The 23,454-nt window shown below is 39.1% G+C and overlaps 1 protein-coding gene across 2 annotated transcripts in view; it reads left to right on the forward strand.

Moving 5' to 3' along the window:
* dtnbp1a (dystrobrevin binding protein 1a) overlaps nt 1-23,454 on the forward strand; it is a 193,299-nt gene that overhangs the window by 30,293 nt on the left and 139,552 nt on the right. For both annotated transcript variants that reach the window (XM_043719076.1, XM_043719077.1), the window contains one exon: nt 12,037-12,169. In XM_043719076.1, the coding sequence (XP_043575011.1) occupies nt 12,037-12,169 (133 nt within the window). The remainder of the gene's footprint in view (nt 1-12,036; nt 12,170-23,454) is intronic.

A 23,454-nucleotide genomic window follows, 5' to 3' on the forward strand; every position in this document is an offset into this window, starting at 1 on the left:
CCTTCATAATTTTATATGTTTATACAAGATCCGCCCCCCTCATTCTTCTGAATTCCAATGACTATAATCCCAGTCTACTCAGCCTCTCCTCATAAGCCAATCCCCTCAACTCCGGAATCAACCTAGTGAACCTCCTCTGCACCCCCTCCAGTGCCAGTACATCCTTTCTTAATTAAGGAAACTAAATCTGCACACAGTACTCCAGGTCTGTCCTATCACCCTCACCTTGACCTTTTTCCACCTATCACATTTCCGACGCCCCTCCCCCAAGTCCCTCCTCCCTATCTTTTATCTTAGCCTGCTGGACAAACATTCCTCATTCCTGAAGAAGGGCTAATGCCCGAAACGTCGATTCTCCTGTTCCCTAGATGCTGCCTGACCTGCGCTTCTCCAGCAACGCATTTCCATCTCTGATCTCCAGCATCTGCAGACCTCATTTTCTCTCCTCTCCCGGTCAGTTTTGGTTAGATCCTCCCTCACGCTTCTGTAGTTTCCTTTATTCAACTATAATACAGTTACATCTGATTTCACCCTTTCCCTCTCAAATTGCACAGTAAATTCTATCATACTATGGTCACTGTCTCCTTCACCTTAAGCTCCCTTATCAAGTCTGCCTCATTGCACAACACTAAATCCAGAATTGCCTATTCCTTAGTGGCCTCCACCACAAGCTGCTCCAAAAAGCCATATCGTTGACATTCCACAAATTCCTTTCCTCGCTATCCACTACCAACCTGATCTTCCCAGTCTGCCAGGATATTGATATTCTCTATGATCATCATAACCTTGCCTTTCTTATGAGCCTTTTCTATCTTATACCTCAAATCCTGACTACTGTTTGGAGGCCTGTGGATAACTCCCATTATGGTTTTTATATCTTTGTGGTTCCTGAACTCCTATCCTCTCAGATTCTACATCATCTGAACAATTTTGTTTATTGCTATTTATTTAATTGCATTGTTTACTAAAAAAGCAACCCCAACTCCTCTGCCGACCTGCCTATCTTGATAGGACATATATCCTTGGATATTTAGTTCCCAGTCCTGATCCCCTTGCAGCCACGCCTCCATGAGGCTCACCACATCACACCTGCCAATTTCGATCTGCGCCACCAGCTATTTAACTTAATTCTTATACTGCATGAATTCAGATACAACACCTTCAGTCCTGTAGTAGCTGTCCCTCTTCTCATTGTTATTCATTTATCCAGTGTGTTTGAAGTTTGATTCCTAACCTTTTTCAAATGCACTGTCCTATTTTGTGTGCTGAAGACTTATATAACTTCTCCTGAGTTCTCCTTTTTTTTTTCATATTTTTCAATGCAGAATCCATCCCATCACAACAAATTCATGGTTTAAAGTCCTATTAACGACCCTGTTTACCCTTTTCATTAGAACACTGGCCCCAGCTCGGTTCAGGTGGAAACTGCCCTAATAGTACAGATCTCTCCTGTTCAATCCCTGATGAAGGGCTTCTGCCTGAAATGTCGATTCTCCTACTCCTCAGATGCTGCCTGACTTGCTGTGCTTTTCCAGCAGCAAATCTTTGACTCTTCTGTTCAAGTACTAATGCCAGTGCCCCATGAAAAGGGGGTCCTTTTTCCTATACCAGTCTTTTAGCCACATGCTTACTTCTCTTATTCTCGTGTCCCTATGTCAATTTGCACATGGCTCGGGCAGTAATCCAGAGGTTATGACCCTTGAGGACATGTTCTTTAATTTGATTCCTAGAACCAAAGCCTGCTTGATTGCCACCATATCTATAAACATTTATCCTTCCACTATCAATATGTATTGATAATCATGTGTACCATTTACAAGATACACTGCAAAAATTCACCAAGGTTTCTAAGACAGCACCTTCCAAATCTATGACCTTCTATCATCTAGAAGGACAAGAGCAGCCGATATATGGGAACGACACCACTTAGCAAGTTCCCCTCCAAGCCACTCACCACCAGACTTGGAAACCTATCGCAGTTCCTTCTTGTGTCACTGAGTCAAAAATCTCCATAATGACATTGTGATCTACCTACAGTTAATGGACTGTAGTGGTTCAAGAAGCCCACTCACCATTGTGTACTCAAGGGCAACTAGGGTGGGCATAGAATGCCTCCTAGCCAGTCATTTCCATATCCCTTAAATGAATAAAAATAAACCACATCACTAAAACATTTGCTTGTATATTGCGTCCCATTATTAGACGTGATCTCCCTGGGTGTACCAAATACATGGAATGTTGCATTTGTCTGTCATAGATACCCTTGAAGTGTTCTTTTAACTGTCTGACATTGCAAATTTGGAAAATTAGTTGGTAACTTGAAGCAAATTTTTGAATAACTGCAATTTTGACCAAGTATTGATGGAGTCATGTGAAAGTGTAGAAGTTCTTTGTGGTGCTGCAGTTGATAATACTCCACACATCTTCCTTCTCCTTTCTGTTGATTCCTGGCCAATTTGCACATCTCATGCCAGGCACCCTGTTCACTCTCTGCCTTTTGTGTCACTGTAGATGTGACAGTATGTCCTTCAGAAGAACTTTGGGTACGAATACTTGTTTCTCTTCTATGATAACTTTTCACTATCTCCAGTTATGTATCATTTAACTGTTTCTTTCTGACATTGTGGTCAACACAAATGCAAATAATTTGTCAAATGGGCATGAGAAAGCTACTGTGTACTTTTGGGTTTAGAGGAACTTTTGCATTATTGGGATGTGATCTGCTCAGTGTCTGTGGTAACCATTTTGGTGCCAGGTTTGAAGCAGACATTTCAATTAAGTCCTGTACGTTTACTCGACATTGTCATAATCTAGGTGGTGCATTTTTCAGTTTATGACAAATCATTTCCGATTGTTTGGGACTGGTTTCCACAAAGAATTGTTCATCAGACTTAACCTAACAATATGGAACAAACAGAAATTGATGGCGAAATATGTATGGAACCTTGTGACACTGATGTTATGATCCAGAGATAGCCGAACCAAATCAGCCTTTAAACCATCCAAGACCTTCATTAGTTACTCCAATAGTTACTAACCAGAGTTTAGACTAACCAATCCCAGATTTTATAAATTAATTCTAGACACTGGTTTTGTATCTCAAATAGAAGACTTTACAATTTATTCAATGCATAATTAAATTTGGGGTGGCACGGTGGCTCAGTGTTTAGCGTTGCTGCGTCACAACGCCAGTGACCCGGGTTCAATTCTAGCCTGGGGCGACTGTCTGTGTGGAGTTTGTCCAGTCTCCCCGTGTCTGCGTGGGTTTCTTCCAGATGCTTGGGTTTCCTTCCACAATCCAAAAGATGTGCAGGTTAGGTGAATTGGCCATGCTAAAATTGCCCTCAGGCTGTGTGGATTAAGTGCATTGTTCAGGGGTAAATGTAGGGGAATGGATGGGTGGGTTACTCTTCGGAGGGTCGGTGTGGACTTGTTGCGCTAAAGGGCCTGTTTCCACACTGTAGGGATTTTATTCTATGAAATAACAACTTTAGTGGAGAACAAAATAAGTAAGGTAATCTGATTTAAATCTAAAATGTTTGTTTTTAGCCTCCATTCACACAAGACAGACAGACAAACAGGCAGTTAAGAGATAGCTTTAAAAAAACCCAAAACTGGCCAGATCACTTAAGTGGCTTTCACAGTGCGTTGTTTCACAGATTGATGTGGACTCCTTGGTTGTTTTTCTGAAACCGCTGATCAGGTTTACTGAGGTAAGGGTAGTAATATTTGTAACTCGGCTTTCCACTCTCTGGGCCTCCAAAGGTCTGTGTGGGAGATTAGGTAACGAGCTTTCAAATCATCATGCTGTGTTGTCAGCTGCCAAGCTAATCTGCAAAAAAACACGGTTCAAACAGCACTGGTTCTGTCCTGATGTCTCCATTCTTATTCTACATCTGGCATCTGCTTGAGTCTGGGATGTCTTCCAATTCCCAGTTACTGCCCTCATTAATAGGCCACTTCTACTATCGCCTCAAACGCAGTCATAGAATCCCTATAATGTGGAAGCAGGCCATTCGGCCCATTGAGCCAACACTGACCCTCTCTGAAGAGAATCCCACCCAAACCTGTCCCTGTAACCCTGCATTTCCCATGGCCAAGCCACCTCACCTGCACACCTTTGGACTGAGAGGAAATCCTCACAGGCAAAGGAATAATGTGCAAACTCCACACACTGTTGCCCGAGGCTGGAATTGAACCCGGATCGCTGGCACGGAGAGGCAGCAGTGCTAGCCACTGGCCATCCCTGGGGCCAATGCTCCAGTGTCGCTGTCTCTGAAGGAACCCCTTTTGATTAAGACTCTGCTTGCAAGTAACCACCAAGCCTGGCTTCACAAGCAATCAAAAGCTTGCTTGGTCTGTTCTTTCCCTTTTAACATAAACTGTCCCAAAGTCCTTAAGTCATTCTCAGCTGTCAATTCCCAGTTCACAGCTCGAAACCAAAACTAATAGAAGTAAACTGCTGAAAAGTCAACAAGGGTTCTAACACTGAATACCAGGGCAAATGTTTCATGCTCTCTGTTGAAGTAGTTGGATTGTGCTTATATTGATCTTTTAATATGCCAGTACAATTGGTTTGTCATCTTACTTGATATATTGAATTTCATGCTTGTCTTTTTTTGGGTCATTACATTTGAGGGTACAAATTTCTGTTAATGTTTGTTTGCGTGATTGAAACATGTGCCGTTAGTGCACCTGTCTTACGTATGGGGTTTCCTATTTCTTAGAGCTCTATTTCCTTAGAGCTGTGTCAGTGACTATGCTTTGTTGGAAAAATTCAGATGTTTGATGCTAAGAAGTTAAAATATCTGAGATATCTCTTGTTGAAATTTTGTGTGGACATTTCTTTAAAGTGTGACTTAAGTGTCTTGAATCCAAAAATACCCTGATTAGATGGTCATTCTTTAGCATACATGTAATAGATCCTCATCTGCCTGTGTGCTGCTGAATATGACAGATGATACTGTTATGTTTCATATTGTCTAGCTTGCACTTGAGCTGCGAATGCCATGCTTTCAGAAAGCATCAATTGATGGAATTACATATTCTGAGCTACAGTGCAGTTTAGAAGCTTCCTACGACATCAAATCTGTTTGGCATATTTGTTGCAAGTCCTGGACTGACTCATTAGGAGCATTTTTGCTTCTACTGTGATTGGTAATTTGGTATTTTTTTGTGAATGGTCACAATGAGTTCCATGCATACTGGTAATCCTGCTGGTCCATTTATGTCCACCACTTGAAATTCTTATCTTTGTGGAGAGCTGTAATATCTACCTTTTTCATCATTAATTTGTCAGTGCCAGGGATGACTGACTCATTATATGTAGTTAGTTCTATTGTCATAGTTTGTATCATTTATTTGCATTGATCCAAGTACACCATGGGGTGGTACAGTGGTTAGCACTTCTGCCTCACAGTGCCAGCGACCCAGGTTCGATTCTAGCCTCTGGTGACTGTCTATGCTCACTCTCCTAGTGTCTGTGGATTTCCTCCAGTTGCTTCAGTTTCCTTCCACAATCCAAAGATGTGCAGGTCAGGTAAATTGGCCATGCTGAATTGCCCATAGTATTCAGGGATGTGTAGATTAGGTGTATTAGTCAAAGGTAAATGCAGAGTAATAGAGGAATGGGTCTGGGTGGGATACTCTTTGGAGAGTCGGTGTGGACTTGCTGGGCCGAAGGGTCTGTTCCCACACTGTAGGGATTCTATGACTCTCTTCTATCCTTCAGGATTCTGACTAGTAGGATGTCTGCATGAGCTTTTGTCAAATTTGGTCTTAATCATGTATTTGCCAAGTTTGTTCAGATAGCTAGAAGCAAGAATAGTCCATTTACCCTTCAACCCCACTGCACCATTCGATGTAATTGTAGCTGATTCTGTATTTCAAAGCCACTTTGTCCCTGTATCCCTTGATGCATTTAAAATCTAAAGATTTACTTATCTTTGAATATATTCAATGACTTGGCCTCCACAGCCTTCTGCAGAAGAGAATACTATGCCTTCACAAGCCTTTGAGTGAAAGAGTATTTCCTTAACTTACACCTGAATAGCCTACCCTGTATTCTGAGACTGTAAACCCTGGTTCTAAACTATGGAAAACATCCTCCCTGCATCTAGTCTGCCCATCCCTATTAGAATTTTATACACTTAAATCATAACCCTTATTGTATTAAATTGTTGTGAAAACAGGCCCAGTCAAGCGAATCGCTCCCCACAGGACAGACCTGCAATCCCTGATATCATCTTCGTGAACCTCTGCTGCACTCCCTCTCTGGCATATGTACCCTTTCTTGGGTAAGGAGACAAATTTCCTGAAGAAGGGCTTATGCCCGAAACGTCGATTCTCCTGTTCCTTTGATGCTGCCTGACTTTTCCAGCAACATATTTTTAAGCTCTGATCTCCAGCATCTGCAGTCCTCACTTTCTCCTAGGGAGACAAAATTCCAAACAATACTGCAGGTGTGGTGTGAAAAAGACCCTGTATAACTGCAGTAAGATATCCTTACTTCTGAATTGAAATTCTTTTGCAATGAAGACCATTTATATCATTTGCCTTCCAATTTGCATCCTGCACCTACCTGTTTGTTTTCATTGACCCAGGTTCATTCAGAACCCTTTTGAACATCCACACTTCCCAATATAAGTACTATTTAAATAACACGCATTCTGGTTCTCATTCTGAAGTAGAAAGTTTGCTAATGGTTCTATTGTGAACAATTGGAGCCCAGCTCTGATCCTCGCAGTACCCCACCAGTCACTGCCTGACACTTGGAAAAAAATCCAATTATTCCCATTTGTATTTTTCCATCTGTCAACTAGTTCTCAGTCCATACCAATATACTACCTTTGTCTTGTGTGCTTTAGTTTTGTCCACTAACCTCTTATGTACGTCCCTATCAAAAGCGTTCTGACAAACAGAATGCACCACATCCACTAGTTCTCCACTATCTATTCTACTACCTATATTTTTGTAAAAAGTTCCGGTAGATTTATTTGTTAAGCATTATTTGACTTTCATAAACCCATGCTGGCTTTGTCCAATCTCAATAATGTTGTCCAAATATTGTGTTATCAAATCTTTTATAATAGATTCTGTAGTTCTCGTTTTTTCTTCCTCCTCCCTTTTTAAATAGTGGAGTCACATTTGATACCCTATAACCTGTAGGAGGTTACTCCAGAGTCTATAGATTTTGGAAGATGACCATCAATGCTAATGTTTCCGGACTATGTCCTTTAGTACTCTAGGATCTCGATGATTGGGCCATGGTGATTTGTTAGTCTTTAACCCTGTTACTTTTCTTAGCATAATTGTCTTACTAATCCTGATTTTATTTCAATTCTGTCCTTTCACAAGACCCCATAACAGTTCTGGGAGGTTATTGTGACCCTTTTTGTGAAAGTATAATCAAAAATATGTGCTCAATTCTTCTGATGTTTCTTTATTCCCTTTTATAATTCTCCAACTTTTGATTGTATGGGAAAACATGTGTTTTTATCTTATTCTGTTTGTACATTTATAGAAATTTTTAGTCCGTTGTTGTGGTTCTGTTTGCCGAGCTGGGAATTTGTGTTGCAGACGTTTCATCCCCTGTCTAGGTGAGATCCTTAGTGCTTGGGAGCCTCTTGTGAAGCGCTTCTGTGATGTTTCCTCCGGCATTTATTGTGGTTTGTTTCTGCTGCTTCCGGTTGTCCGTTCCAGCTGTCCGCTGCAGTGGACAGTGGACAGAGAACAACCAGGGAATTCCTAGAGGCATGGCACTCATCCACAGATTCTATCAACAAACACATTGACCTGGACCCAATATACCGACCACTGCAGTGGACAGCTGGAACTGATAACCGGAAGCAGCAGAGACAAACCACTATAAATACCGGAGGAAACATCACAGAAGTGCTTCACAGGAGGCTCCCAAGCACTAAGGATCTCACCTAGACAGGGGACGAAACGTCTGCAACATAAATTCCCAGCTCGGCGAATAGAACCACAACAACGAGCACCCAAGCTACAAATCTTCTCACAAACTTTGAATTTTTAGTCAGTTTTAATGTTTGCTGAAATTTTATTCTCCTACTCCATTTTCTCCATCTTGATCAATTTTTTTGTTCTCTTTGACTCAATTCTAAAATTCTCCCAAACCTCAGACTTGCTGTTTTTCCTGGCAAATATATATGTGGTCTTACTGAAACTAATGCTATCCCTAGTTCCATTTATAAGCACTGGTTGAGTCACCTATCCTGTTTTATTGGTTTTCAGGCAGGAATGAGTAATTGTCATAATTCATGTTCTTTAAATATTAGGATGTGCCTATCCATCATTGATTGCTTTAGTAAAGTTCCCCATCTCATGCTTGCCAATTCACATCTCATACCTAGTGGCTCCCTTTATTTAAATTCAGGACCCTAGTTTCGGATTCAATGCTACATTGTCCATCTTAATGAAAAATTCTGTCATATTATGGTTGCTTTTTCCTAAAGAACCTCGCACAATGATTATTAATGAATCTTCTCATTGCGTAGTACCAAGTCTAGAGTAACTTATTTAGTTTGTTCCCCAATATATTGGTCTACAAAAAACCTTTCACACTCTAGGAATTCCTCTTCCATGATAGCATTTCTTGTTTGGTTTGTCCAACCTTCTCTGATTTCTTGTTTAATGCTTTCCCTTGCATCATCATTACTATCTGGGGACCTTTGGACAATCGCCAAAAATGTTTTCTGTCCCTTGGATATTTCTTACCTCCACCCTCACAGATATTGGTTTTCCAAACCAATATCCTTCCTCACTCTTGCATTGATTCTCTCCCTTGCTTGCAATGCTACCCTACTTATTTTCCCTTTTTATCTGCCCTTCCTAAATAATAAATAGCCCCAAATGTTCTGTTCACATCTTTCGTCACTCTGCAGCCTAGTCTCCTTAACTGCAACTGAATCATACAGCTCTGCGCTGCTAATTTATTTATCTTGCATATGTCAGATATTCAGGTATAGACAGAAAAGTTCGAGTGAATCCTTAGAGTATAATGGCAGTACTTGAGGGAAATCAGCAGTGCAAAAATGGGATATGAGATGGCTTTGGCAAATAGTGTTAAGGAGAATCCAATGGAATTTTATAAATGTATTAAGGACAAAAGAGTAACTAGGGAGAGAATAGAACTCCTCAAAAATCAGCAAGGCAGTATATGTGTGAAACTGCAGGAGATGGGGAGACATGAAATGGGTATTTTGCATCAGTGTTTACCGTGGCGAAAGACAAGGAAGATATAGATTGTAGGGATATAGAATGTAGGGAAATAGATGGTGACGTCTTGAAAAATGTCCATATTACAGAGGAGGTGCTAGATGTCTTAAAATGCAGAAAGGTAGTTAAATTCCCATGATCAGATCGGGTGTACCCTGGAACTTTATGGGAAACCAGGGAAGTGATTGCTGGGTCCCTTACTGAGATATTTGTATCATCAATAGTCGCAGGTGAGATGCCAAAAGACTAGAGGTTGACTAAAGTGGTCCCACTGTTTAAGAAAGGTGGTAAGGACAAGCCAGGGAACCATAGACCGGTGAGCCTGAGATCTGTGGTGGGCAGGTTGTTGGAGGGAATCCTGAGGGACAGGATGTACATGTATTTGGAAAGGGATGGACTGATTTGTGATAGTCAATATGGCTTTGTATGTGGGAAATCATGTCTTACTAACTTGATTGAGTTTTCTGAAGAAGTAACAAAGAGGATTGATGAGGGCAGAGCAGTGGATGTAATCTGTATGGACTTCAGTAAGGCATTTGCCAAGGTTTCTCATGGTAGCCTGTTTAGCAAGGTTAGGGGGGAGAACTAGCCATTTTTATGTGCAACTGTTACGAAGGTAGAAGACAGAGGGTGGAGGTGGAGGGTTGTCTTTCATGCTGGAGGCTTGTGACCAACTGTGTGCTGCAAGGATCGGTGCTGGATCCACTGCTTTTCACCATTTATATAAGTGATTTGGATGTGAACATGGAAGGTATAGTGAGTAAGTTTGCAGATGACACCAAAATTGGAGGTGTAGTGGATGACCAAGAAGTTTACCTCGGAGTGCAATGGTATCTTGATCAAATGGGCCAAGGAGTGACAGTTGGAATTTAATTTAGATAAATGTGAGGTGCTGCATTTTGGAAAGGAAAATCACAGCAGACTTATACACTTAGTGGTAAGGTCCTGGGGAGTGTTGCTGAACAAAGAGATCTTGGAGTGCAGGTTCACAGTTCCTTGAAAGTGGATTTGCAGGTAGATAGGATAATGAGGAAGGCGTTCAGTATGCTTTCCTTTATTGGTCAGAGCATTGAATACAGGGGTTGGGAGGTCATATTTTGGGCGGCACGATGGCACAGTGGTTAGCACTGCTGCCTCACAGTGCCAGAGACCCGGGTTCAATTCCCGCCTCAGGCGACTGACTGTGTGGAGTTTGCACATTCTCCCCGTGTCTGCATGGGTTTCCTCCGGGTGCTCCGGTTTCCTCCCACAGTCCAAAGATGTGCAGGTTAGGTGAATTGGCGATGCTAAATTGCCCGTAGTGTTAGGTAAGGGGTAAATGTAGGGGTATGGGTGGGTTGCGCTTCGGCGGGGCGGTGTGGACTTGTTGGGCCGAAGGGCCTGTTTCCACACTGTAAGTAATCTAATCTATTCTACACAATATTGTGGCTGTACAGGACATTGGTTTGGCCACTTTTAGATTATCGTATGCAATTCTGGTCTCCCTCCAATCAGAAAATGTTGTGACCCTTGAAAGGGTTCAGAAAAGATTTACAAGGATGTTGCAAGGATTGGAAAGATTGAGCTATAGGGAGAGGCTGAATAGGCTGGAGCTGTTTCCCCTGGATCGTCGGAGGCTGAGGGGTGACCTTAAAGAGGGTTAATAAAATCATGGGCATGGATATGGTGTATAGACACTATCTTTTCCCTGGTGTGGGAGAGTCCAGAACCAGAGTGCATAAAGTTAGGGTGAGAGGGTTAAGATTTAGAAGAGACATGAGGGGCAACCTTTTCACGCAAAGTGTGGCATGTGTATGGAATGAACGACCAGAGGAAGTGGTGGAGGCTGGTACAGTTGCAACATTTAAAAGGCATCTGGATGAATATATAAATAGGAAGGGTTTAGAGGGATATAAGCCAAGTGCTCCTAATTTAGGATATCTAGTTGGCATGGGTGAGTTGGACCAAAGGGTTTGTTTCCAAGCTGTACATCTCTATGATTCTATGAATGTGCCATGCATTAAAACAGAACAGTTTAGCTTTGTCTTTTTAACCTTGTTAGTCACCTTAGTTTTGTTTTGTATTGTGACCTCATTTGTCTTTCTCCCATACTTTTCCACCTTCCATTTTTGTTGCTTATCATTCCATTTTTGTTTTTATCCTTGTTTTTTCCTCCTCAGTCTTCCTGTTCAGGTTCCCACCCCCTTGCTACTCTAATTTAAATTCTCCACAAACAGTACTAGCAAACATCCCTCTTCCTGAGGATATTGGTCCAGGTTCTGTCTAGATGCAGCGGTCCTTGCTTGAACCAGTCCCACCTTCCCCAGTATTGGTCCCAATGTCCCTGAAATCTGAATCCCTCCCTGCACCATTCTGCAACCAAGATTTATCTGTTATTTCAACTCTCCATTGCATGTAGTACTAGTAGTAATCCTTCTGAGGATGCTACTTTATATTTGATGTCCTAATTCCCTACATCCCTACAACCCTAAAATCAGGTTGTAGAATAAATATCATTCTGGTTGTAGAATAAATATTGTATGTTAACATGGGATATAACTACCTCCAGAAGGGTAATTTTCAGCATCACTGGACCATCATTACTTAACAATACAGTCTATTTCTGATCATTTTTCTTTGCGGAAAAGAATCAAAATTATATAATTTAAATAGTCTTATACCACAGTTAATTAAGGAATTTAACGTTAATGAACATTTAGTAAGGTAAATTGAATTTCAAGCAGACCGTAGTTGAATTGTTGCATGATTTTAAATGTATTTTCATATGAATTGAATAACTACTTCACAATGTTTTAGGTTGTAGATGGCAAAGTGGTGGTACTGTCAGCGTATTGGGAGAAAAGACGGAACCAGTTATTTGAGCTGCAGGAACAGCTTGAAGAAATTCCAGCGTTGTTAGTGGGCTTAGATGCCCTGACATCCAAACTTGGTGAGTGCGTTTATCTCTTTAGTTAATTAGGAAGGGTGATAGAATGCAGTAATTGCAGTTCTCTTGATGTGGTAATCTATGTTTGATGTGAAATTTATTGTAAGAATGCAAATCAAATTATCTTGTAAATATAAATTGAAGTTTTAAATTGCAAACATTTTCTCATGGCTGCTCTGTCAAACCAATTGAAAAGCAGCCTTTGCTATCTTAAATGTTGTCATTTCTGGAAAGCTTATTACAATTCAAACAATTTATTGTAATGTAACTTATTGAAGGAAGAAGAGTGTTGCCTAGCCTGGCTGATTTGCATATGAATGTTGCTGAGTAATCATTGTTTACAAGACTTGAGGCCACCAGTCTCTAATCCTTTGTAAATCTACATATAGCTTTTCACCATTTTGGAGCCTGTTCCTAAATCATGTTTATATGCTGCATTGAACGAAATGCTGAGGTCTTGGCCAGTGATATTAATAGGCATATACCTCCTTCACTTTTATGGATGCTTCTCAAATCCAAAATATTATTTGATTACAAATAAATGTCCTCTCTGTAAAAGGATAACGTAAGTTATTGCAGTAATGTAAGTTTAGTTAAGGATATTGAAGACTGTGGATAAGGTTTAAGAAAATATTTAATGTTGTAGTTCCATTAAATGCAGGTGCACCTCATTATGTTATCATTTATATCCATTGATGCCATTTTACTGATATTAGGTATTTCTTGTGTAATATATAGTTGCGGCATGGGAAAAAATTGTACATTTTCTCATTAATTGATGCCTCTTGGTTCTATAAATTGCAAAAATAGACCAGATCATTGGCTTTATGTATGTTTATCTGTATTAATGGGAATGGAAACCCCATTTTGTAATGTAGTAATTGTATCAATATGTGAGCAATTTGACCACTTTGGCGTTTTTCAAATTTTTGGATAATTTAACTTACAACTTCATAAAAGGCAGCTTACATGAGCTTACAGGCTTACATGTTCTGAAGAGCAATTAGGGATGAGCAATGAATCCTGCCCTACCCAGTGTTACTCACATCGTGTGTATGGAAATTAAAAATAAAATGTGACTTCAGTTTGTTTACAGAATGGTCTAAACTGAATGGGCCTTGACTGAAGTTCTCACCCCCACTAAATTTGCTTAGGGTATGCGTATCAAATTCTCAATTATGAATATCGTTCTGCATTATGATCTTGGTGCTAAGACATGTTGTCAGCCAACCTGCAGCTCAGCTTTCTTGAAAGCTGTTTATCTAATTGGAGGTCTTGAACCAGTCAAAATGTTAAAGGAGGCTCAATGTCCAAGGGCATTTTGTCTCATAATTAAACAAGGCCTTCTTGTTTCGATTCCATCAGAATCAGAATAGGTCAACTTTTTTCACTGCATCATATGAAACATAAGCAAATTGGCTGGGCAGCTATCCACTCTTTACTGAGATGATCCCAATACCTGGACTAATTGAGTGATAATTTGTTGACCTTTTTTCTATGTGCAAGGTCTGTGTTCCTGCATTTGTGCTGTGAGATTCTGATTTCTTGTGGAAACTGAAAAAGACAGGAACAGCATTTAGTCTCATAAAGGTCACTGAAATAAGTTTCTGGGCCCAGTTGATCATCAGTTAAACTTTCCATTATTAACAGGGTCCTTTGACTAATGAGTTCAGACTCAGTGCAGATCAGTCCAAAACCTTTAATAGGCCCTTCAGACAACTGTGTTGTTAACTTTAACACCTATTCTACCATATTGTCTTGAGGTTGAATGCATATTTAATTGTTTGTTTGTTTTGTTTTAAGAACTTTAGTATTCTATATTAACAGGACCATTTTTTTGTCCTTTCCTTTCATAAATGTATTAGTGTTATGCTAAATATTATTAGGAATATATGTGGTTGATTGAGAACTGCCAGTTACAATGCAACTACAGATAGGTTAGTAATATCCGTTAACATTCCTTTCTAGTTAATTAACCTGAAGTGTTACTTAAGACCATGCATGCTAAAATCTCCCTTGACATTGAATGCTATTTCCATCACTGAATCCTCTACTATCAACATCCTTGACCAGAAATTCAACTGGACTTGTCGCATAAACATGATGGCTACAAGAGCAGGGCAGAGGCTAGGAATACTGGTGAGTACCTCACTGCCTGATTCCCCAAATCCTTCAACAACACTTAAGCCTGACACCATTCAGGACAAAGCAGACCACTTGACTGGCTGTACATCTACAGGTATGCACTCCCTCCATTACCATCACTCAGTACACACAGTTGCTACTATCTAGAAGATGCCCTGCAGAAATTCACCAAGACCTTTAGACAACCACTCTCATCAAGAAGGACAAAGGCAGCAGCGACATGGAAACACCACCACCTGCAAATTCCCCTTCAAGCCACTCACTATCCTGACTTGGAAATACATTATCATTTCTATGGTGCTGGGTCAAAATCCTAGAACTCTTCTGCCGCCCCCCCCCCCCCACCCCGGGGCATTGTAGCTCCACCTACTACATATGTGGACAGCAACGGTTCAAGAAGGTACCTCACTACTACCACAAGGGCACCAAGGGATGAGTAATAAAACGCTAGCTAACCAGCAATGTCCACATCCAATGAGAGTGAATTTTAAAAATGACTGGTTGAAGATGAATACAAATAATTAATCTGTGTTTTTTGTGAAATGTGCTGCGCTCTCATCATTGACGATGAGAATGGAGAGAGTGAAGAGCTGCCTCCTTTTGTTTGTTGTTGTATTGTGCACAACAATTCATGAACAGATGTGGCAGGATTTCAGGGCTTTGACCTGATCATCTGATTGTGGGATCACTTAGCCCAGTCTGTTTCATGCTGCCAATGTTGTCTGGCTTGCACATAGTCCTGTTGTAAATTTTTGATGACCCAGTAGTGACCCCTATTGCGCTCGTTCATTGCTAATTGTTAATCTGAAAAATGATAGGTTTATACTGTTTCCCGTTACCTAATAAATTTTACATCTATATTAATAATTTACGCCATGCCCAGTGAGCTTTTACTTTGTGCAGTAAACTTGTGGTGTCTTATTTAATACCTTGCAGGAATCTTAAGTACACACATCCACATATTTCTTTTAATCCATTTCTTGTAGTACATTTTTACTTCTGGGTTTACTATTTCTGCAATTTCCATTCACTACAGTTAAAACCGATGCAAACTTTTTTCATTCATCTCTCATATCTTTATTTTACATTATTAATTCTCCATATGTGCTTTCTATAGCACAATTACTTTCTCTCTCTCTTTTTGTCCTCCTTTCCTTTTTTAGTTTTCTGTTTAATTTTCTGACTTGCCACTAATTTTTCTGAAATTGCCCCTTCTTTTTCAATTTGATGTTACCTTTAACTTGCTTCTTAATTAACCATAGATAATGGTCCTTTCCCTCTTTATTGCTCCAATGTGCCTGCACCAAATGGTGTAAAATATTTCCTCACCTCTCCCTAACTTAATTTTTCAGTTCAATTCAGCCAGATGTATCGTTCACAATTGTTTGTCTTTCAAATTTAAACCACTAGTTTTATAATTTCAGCTATGGTTATTACTCAACAAGTCAGATCTCAGACTGAAATCTGGCCTAAATTCTTTTTTAACTTGAAGCGCATAAAGCTGCAGATCTGGTTTTAACAATAAATCCGATTTATTGCACAAAAGAAAAGATTAGAGTAGAATAACCAAGCTATTTACAAAACACAATTTGAGAGGATCCCATTAAACCCAGCACCGTCCCTTTTTATAGTACTCTAATATCAGAGAGAATTCCCTTCGTTATCACTTATTGATTTCTTTCAATTCCCAATCTTGAGAGTTTGATAGCCTCTTCCTGATTATTAACTCAACTGATCTTAGATTTTGTGAGCTTTGAATAGCCCCTTCAGGTAATTAATGAAGCTCATTTGGTCCTGAACTTTCAAGCTAAGACTCTTACACCATGTGAGCTATTTTCTAACTGTTCTGAATTTTCTCCTTTCTCAGAAGATTGAGAAAGTTTTCAAAGCCAATAAACGATGACCAAAAAACTCCCACAGGCTAGGCAGTTTGATCATAATAAATTGCCTATTGTGTCCAGGGGAGGTGGATTAACCGTGGTAAATGCAGGATTATGGGAATTGGATCGGGGTGGGGGTGGGGGAAGAGAGTCTGAGTCTGAATGAGATGATCTTTGGAGGGTCAGTGTAGAATTAATGGGTCAAGTGGCCTCTTTCTGCACTGTAGGGATTCTTATGACCATCCCATGACTAGTATTTAAATAGCTTTTCAAGAAAAAAGCCAAAGAAAAATATCATAGCTGCTCCAGTATTCAGTCTTGATTCATTCAGTTTATTGTTCAGGTGCATTGTGGTACTGATTTATTTCATTATTTATTTCAATTATTTATTGTTTTTTGAAGAAACATATTTTTAAAATTAGGTTCTAAGGGCAAATTCCACTAATGTAAATGCATTGTTTTATGCTGGATACCTTTTAAAATAATCTTCAGGTGCTCTTTATCTTTAAACATTTCTAATGTACTTTAAAGCCTTTTCATAACTGCCTCTGTTCTAATCTTAATGTATCTTGTTGACGGTTTGTTTTCTGAATTACCTTTGTGTTTCTCTTGCAATGTAATCTGACCACTGTTTACTGCAAAGTCTCTACCTCCAGGCCAATGTGCTTATATGCTTTAATGCTTTGCGACATTAAAATTGTAAGTTTACTTTTTTTTTTTACAAAGCTTTGTTGTACTAATTGCTTTGTGTGCATATTACCTTTTTTTTTCCGGTCTCATCAACTTTTGATATTAAACATATCAGTACAAAATTAAGTTTGCCTTATAACCTACATAATTACATTAAAACAATTTTATTTTTCTGTAAAATACTAGCGTGAATTTTTTAAAAGAATACATTAGATCTTGGATGCTCTGTTCCTATTGTTTCAAACCACTTCAGAATCATCACTTACTGGATCAGTTATCTTTATTCTTCAATGCTGTCCATGATAAAGGAGTCAGTATATGTATGCTTTTCATCCAAATGTGTATATTATTAATATCATGCACACTGTCATTATTTATACTTGAAATGCATCTGTTAAAATTGGTTGTGCATATCTAGCTGCTTTTAAAATCTGATTTTCAGGTTTAAAGCTCATTGGCTGTCCCTCAATTTAAAGATGGCAATTACTCAAGTTAACAAGTTTTTACCATTGGTGTTTGTGTGATTGAACATGCCGATTCTCAGCCCAGAGGTCTTTAGGTACATGAGCAAGGGTAATCTGAGGTTGTGGAGTCCGTAGTGCAGAATTTTCCTCCTTTCTTTGCTGAGGGACAAGATTTACGCAGTTATTGGTTGGACCCTGGATAGTGTTGTTGGACAGAGAGAACTGGGGGTTCAGGATTATATAGTTCTTCAAAGTTTGTGAGAAGATTTGTAGCACGGGTGCTCGTTGCTGTGGTTCTGTTCGCCGAGCTGGAAGTTTTTGTTGCAAACGTTTCGTCCCCTGTCTGGGTGACATCCTCAGTGCTTGGGAGCCTCCTGTGAAGCGCTTCTGTGGTGTTTCCTCCGGCATTTATAGTGGCCTGTCCCTGCCGCTTCCAGTTGTCAGTTTCAGCTGTCCGCTGTAGTGGCCGGTATATGGGGTCCAGGTCGATGTGTTTGTATATACCGGCCACTACAGCGGACAGCTGAAACTGACAACCGGAAGTGGCAGGGACAGGCCACTATAAATGCCGGAGGAAACACCACAGAAGCGCTTCACAGGAGGCTCCCAAGCACTGAGGATGTCACCCAGACAGGGGACGAAACGTTTGCAACAAAAACTTCCAGCTCGGCGAAAGGAACCACAGCATTATATAGTTCTTTGAAAGTTGCATCACAGTTAGTTGGGGTGGTCAAATAGGTGTTTAGCACACTTGCCTTCATTGCTCAAACCATTTGAATATAGGAATTGGGATGTTGTGTTGAAGTGTCATGTCAGGATGTTGGTGAAGCCACGTTTGGAGTACAGTGTACAGTTCTGGTTGCTCTGCTCCTGGAAGCATGTTATTGAATTGGAGAGGGTTCAGAAGAGATTTATCCGGATGCTGCCGTGGAATGTTTGAGTTATAAGGTGAGGTTGGATAGGTTGGGACTTTTTTCAGTGTAGCGTAGGAGCTTGAGGGGTCATCCTCATAGAGGTATATAAAGTCGTGAGGGGCATAGATAAGGAGAATATCATAGGTATTTTCCCTAGGATAGGGGAGTTCAAAACTAGAGAATATATTTTTAAGGTGAGAGGAGAAAAGTTTCAGAAGGGACCTGAAGGGTAACTTTTTTACACAGAGGGTGATTTGTGTGTGGAATGCCAAAGGACATGGTAGATGTGTATGCAGTTCGAACATTCAGAAGGCATTTAGACAGGTACATGAATAGGAAAGATTTAGAGAGATGTGGGCCAAATGCAGGCAAGTGGGACTAGTTTCGTTAGAGAAACCTGACTGGCATGGAAGAGTTGGCTACAGTTCCAGTGAATATTAAAATTGCTAACATATACATCTATGTATTTTAAAAATTGTAATCAGTCATGATCCTGCTAGTAAAAGTGGGATCTGGCAGGCTGTTATATCCTTTCAATTAAGTAGCTAAATATGAAACTGGTGCACTTAATTGGAATTATCACTAGGGGGTGCAATTGCATGCTGTAAAGCATAGCAAGTAGCTGAGGTTGACTTGAAACAGCAGCCTGGAGTTGCTTTAATACAGTGAGCCAAGTCCATAGTAATGGGTAATAAGGATTATAATTTGTCAACAAAATTGTTAAATATCAATTTGTGTTTTATGGGAAATAAGTTTCGATAAAATCCATGATCCTACATTAACCCATGGGCGTTTTACTTTTTGTAGTTTTAATGTATTGGAGAGAGATTTGCCATAATCTGGATGTCTGTCTAATTGAATAGCTCAATGTTCAAATGACCAGCAAAACCCCTCCCAAAGAATTGTGTTTGCCATAAAAAAAGTTACAAATTGATTTCTTGTTGCCATGTTTTACAGGTTTTTGGCTGGTTAGTGCTGTTCTTTTTGAATAGTTCACCAGAATAGGTGATGCTGAGAAATATTTGCCAAATGTAACCAATTCAATAGAATGTGCCTTAAGTTTTTCTTGATATTTCTGCATTGTAAATGTTACTTTCTCTGTAGATTTCCAAAAGAAGGAGAATTGAAAACATAATAAAACAGAGTTGTGAATACTGGAGATCTGAAACAAAATCAAACATTATTGGAGAAACTCAGCAAGTCTAGCAGCATCCGTGGGAAGAAAAAGTTAACATTTCAAGTACAGTGACTCTCAAAAGTTCTGAATATTGGTAGGACAAAGAGAAGCAATGGCCATCGAAAATAGTTCTGCTGAAGAGTCACCGGACTCGATGTTAGCTCTGCTTTCTTCCCATAGTTGCTGCCATACCTGCTGAATTTCTCCAGCAATTTCTGTTCTTGATAACAAACCATCTGCTTTAACCTTTTAGAGCAATTTGACGTGTTTCAGCTGCTTGTTTTTTTTTTGATAGATGTTGGTAACTTCTCATTTTTGAATTTTAATTTCTTTAATTTGCATTTTTTCCATTCCTGATCAGTATGATGCTTAAGCTTCAATGGTTTTTTTTAATACAAATCGTTTTCTAATATTTATTTTTGCAGAACTTGACATTTTCTATTTTAAATTCAAGAATGAAATGTTTTTGTAGCTGTAGTATCTCTGTGTTGTAGGTTAGGAAAGTGCATTACCTTCCATATGCAAAAGAAAACAGGTATCTTGTGACATTGTACATACAATTTATGCAATTTGTATAATTAATTACATTTTGAATGTCACAAATGCATGCATATTTCTTTCTCTTCACTGTCATTCAGATTTTGGAATCCTAATGACTTTTACTAGTAAAGTAGAAACTGAATTAACCAAGTGGATCAAAATATTTTCCAAATGTTTTTGATGACCATTGCTTCTCTTTATCCTACCAATATTCTTGCAAGTTGATGCATAATAAAGTAAATAAGTTGTACGTTTAACATTTCATAATGTCAATTAATTTTCAAGATAATTTAGTTTCAATGCCAATAATGACAACTTTTATTATAGCAGGTTTAGCATCTTAAGTGTTCAAGCAGAAATTGCTGTAATTATCCAATGACAAGATTTTGTTGTCTGCTATTAGTCCAAACTTAATCAGCCTTGTCATAGTTTGAGCAATGGCATATGTTAAAGTTGGGTAGTCAACGTTCATTGTCAATTCAAACTACACCTTTTGTTTTCCAGTAGACTCTCTAAAATGAAACATTTTTTTCAAAGTGGTTCATCTCTACATACGTTCATATTCACATCTTGATTACATCTGATCATCCCTATCATTAAAATTATTGAATTGGCACTACAGGTATGTGAAAGTGGGCCAATACAGTTTCTCATGATAGGACATTAATCCATTTCCATGATCTGTGCTAGCACACTACCTAAATCAATGTATTGCTAATTCACAATTGTGAATACGGATTGAATGTAGAATTTCTTCCTGAAAGAACCTGTGCAGCTAATTTGTTACTTGGAGGCCTTGTGTATTGGCACTAATTTTATTGTCACTAATTTTACTGTCTTTTAAGTAAGAAATCTGACTATTAAATCATTTCTTGCACTATAACTAATTATGAATATAGCATATGAATCTGGTAGTGATGTTTTAATATTGCTTTAGACTGATTAATGGATGGTGGCATATATGAAAACTCAATTTTTCATCTCCCAAAATCATGTTTTAGCCTATACTTGTCACTGAAGTTAACTCCTGTTTTACAGTAAGAGATGTTATACTCATAAAGTTGGTCTAAATTTTTCATCTCTGCAATGCATGTTTTATTACCTTAAGCTAATTATAAGACACCATCACAGAACAGACTACATGTGACGTTGTAACCGATAATTAGAAATGTGTCCTCCAGAAAGAGGAATGAAGCATGTAGTTGGTTTCCAGCCAAAAGCTGTAACCTTTGCTAACTCCTCAAATTTCCATGCTGCAGTAAGGGAATTTGATGATGAAAAACTGGTGTAAGAATACAAGAAGGTGAAACATTATGGGCAAAGACCAAATGTCAGGAGAATCGATGCTAGTCATTGGCTGATGTTGAAGCATGTATTAGAATGGATCCATGAAAGTTATCAGAATAGGCACACCATTACCACAAATGCAATATGTATATCTATACTTGAGGAAACCAAATCAAATCTCAATTCTAGCAAAAATTTCAAAGCAACAGCTCTGTGGCATTTTATGGCACTAAATGTTAGATTTCAGCAGAAGACTGAGATCCCTCAAAGACTAAAGAGCCTTGAACGCACAATTACTTTGCATTTTAGATGCCAAAGACAATGAATTTGACGTCTTTAATGTTTTGATTGTGATTATGGATATTCTAGGGCGAGGGAGTCTTGTGCAGTGGCTAGCATCTAGAACCTTCAAGTTCAAGTCCCACACTAAGGTGTGATAGATGTGTTCATACTATGATTAAATAGGTTCAGGATCAACTTGTAAATTGTTCCAACATTTGCTGATGACAGGCGATAAGAATGGGAGAGATTCCTGATCAGCCATGTGATGCTAAGAAAATTGAGCCTCTACGATTACTGTTCAGAGCTCCAAACTACAACATACATATAAAAGTACTTCAGTTTCATAGTGTTTGGGGTATTTCGGAAAGCTAGTGCAATTTTGATTGTATTTAGTGCTAGATTGACGATTGAGCCTCAAGCAGAAACTCTTAGCCTTGGCAGTGACAGTGAACAATCACACTTTATTTTCATTAATTAACTTGAGGTTTCAATAGTGAAATTAATTGAAATTTGTAAAGTAGCTATCTTAAATGTTGATCTTGAACAAAAACACAAGTAACAATCATTTGTCAAAAAGATTACACACTGATTTCTTTTTTCATCAAATATTCGAACCAAATTGAGCATTAGTAATGATCTTTGTCACAAGATTCTGGTTCAAATCCCACTTCAGTGCTTGGGCACAAAGGCTCTCACTCTAATGCAGTAGAAAGGGAGTGCTGCATTGCTCTTGGTGCTGTCCTTCAGATGAAGAATAAATAAAGGCCTAGTTTGCGTATTGGGTGCATGTTTAAAAAGTCCCGCAGCACTGTTTTTAAGAGCAGACGTGCTATCCCTGATGTTATGTAAATTCTACCCCCTCCCCCTCAATCGACATTGAATTGATAACCTGGTTTTATGATGTCATATTGCTGTCTGTAGGAGTTTGCAGAACATGAACTGCGGTATTTCATACATTACAACGGAGTAGTTCGTTGGCTATAAACTGCTTTGAGATGTTCACTGGTTATGAAAAGCACCATATAACAGCAGACTTCTTTTTCCAAACCTTGATCAGTTCATATATCTCGGGCTTTTCAGAAACAGGACTGTTCTGATTTGTAATCCAATTTACTCACATGAATGTTAGTGTTGTATCTGTAGAAATATTTGAATTCTAGCTGTTATCAGCTCCTAATAGCACTTTGATTTTTTTTATTTCCTGCATTCTGCTCCAGTTGGTTGATCCAAATCTCTGTAGCTGGCGTTCTGTGAAAAGCAGTGTTGCTTATCCCTCAAATCTCTGACAGCTTGACTTATTCCTGTATCAAAAGATTGCGGATTTAAACTGCGTGTCACCTGTTTGTACTTATGGTCTTCTTCTATTGTGAGAAAGAAACCTTTAGAAAATAGTTATTAATACAACACAAGCCCAAAACATTAGGGTGTACAAATAGTTAATGTGAGACTCTGCGATTATCCAGATCACTCAAACCAACTTCATCAGTGCGAACTTATTGTTACCTTCTGTAATATCTCAGTCAACAAACCCACCGTTTGTACAAGTTGGCAAACCGAACTTTCCACACATTTTAACAATTGGTTAAAATACTCCAGGAAATTGTTGAATCCATTTCCTCTTTTGATTTATTATTAATATTTGACAAAATATAAAGGCATGATCTGCCATTTCTTTCTTGCAATTGCTCCTTGAACACAGTGGTCATGACCAAGCATAAAGATCTTCATCCTGAGACATCTCTGCAGGCCTCCTAAATTGCTGTTAATTAACCACCAGGTGTGATCTGTAGTGCTTTTGAAGTGGATGATTTTTCTTTCTCAAAATCTAAATGACTGAAATTCGAAACACCATACTGTGGGAAATATATCAAGTGTTAGCTATACTTCTTCTTGTACCCTGATCTGTTAA

Source organism: Chiloscyllium plagiosum, chromosome 29 (assembly GCF_004010195.1).
Source record: "Chiloscyllium plagiosum isolate BGI_BamShark_2017 chromosome 29, ASM401019v2, whole genome shotgun sequence".
NCBI lineage: Eukaryota > Metazoa > Chordata > Chondrichthyes > Orectolobiformes > Hemiscylliidae > Chiloscyllium > Chiloscyllium plagiosum.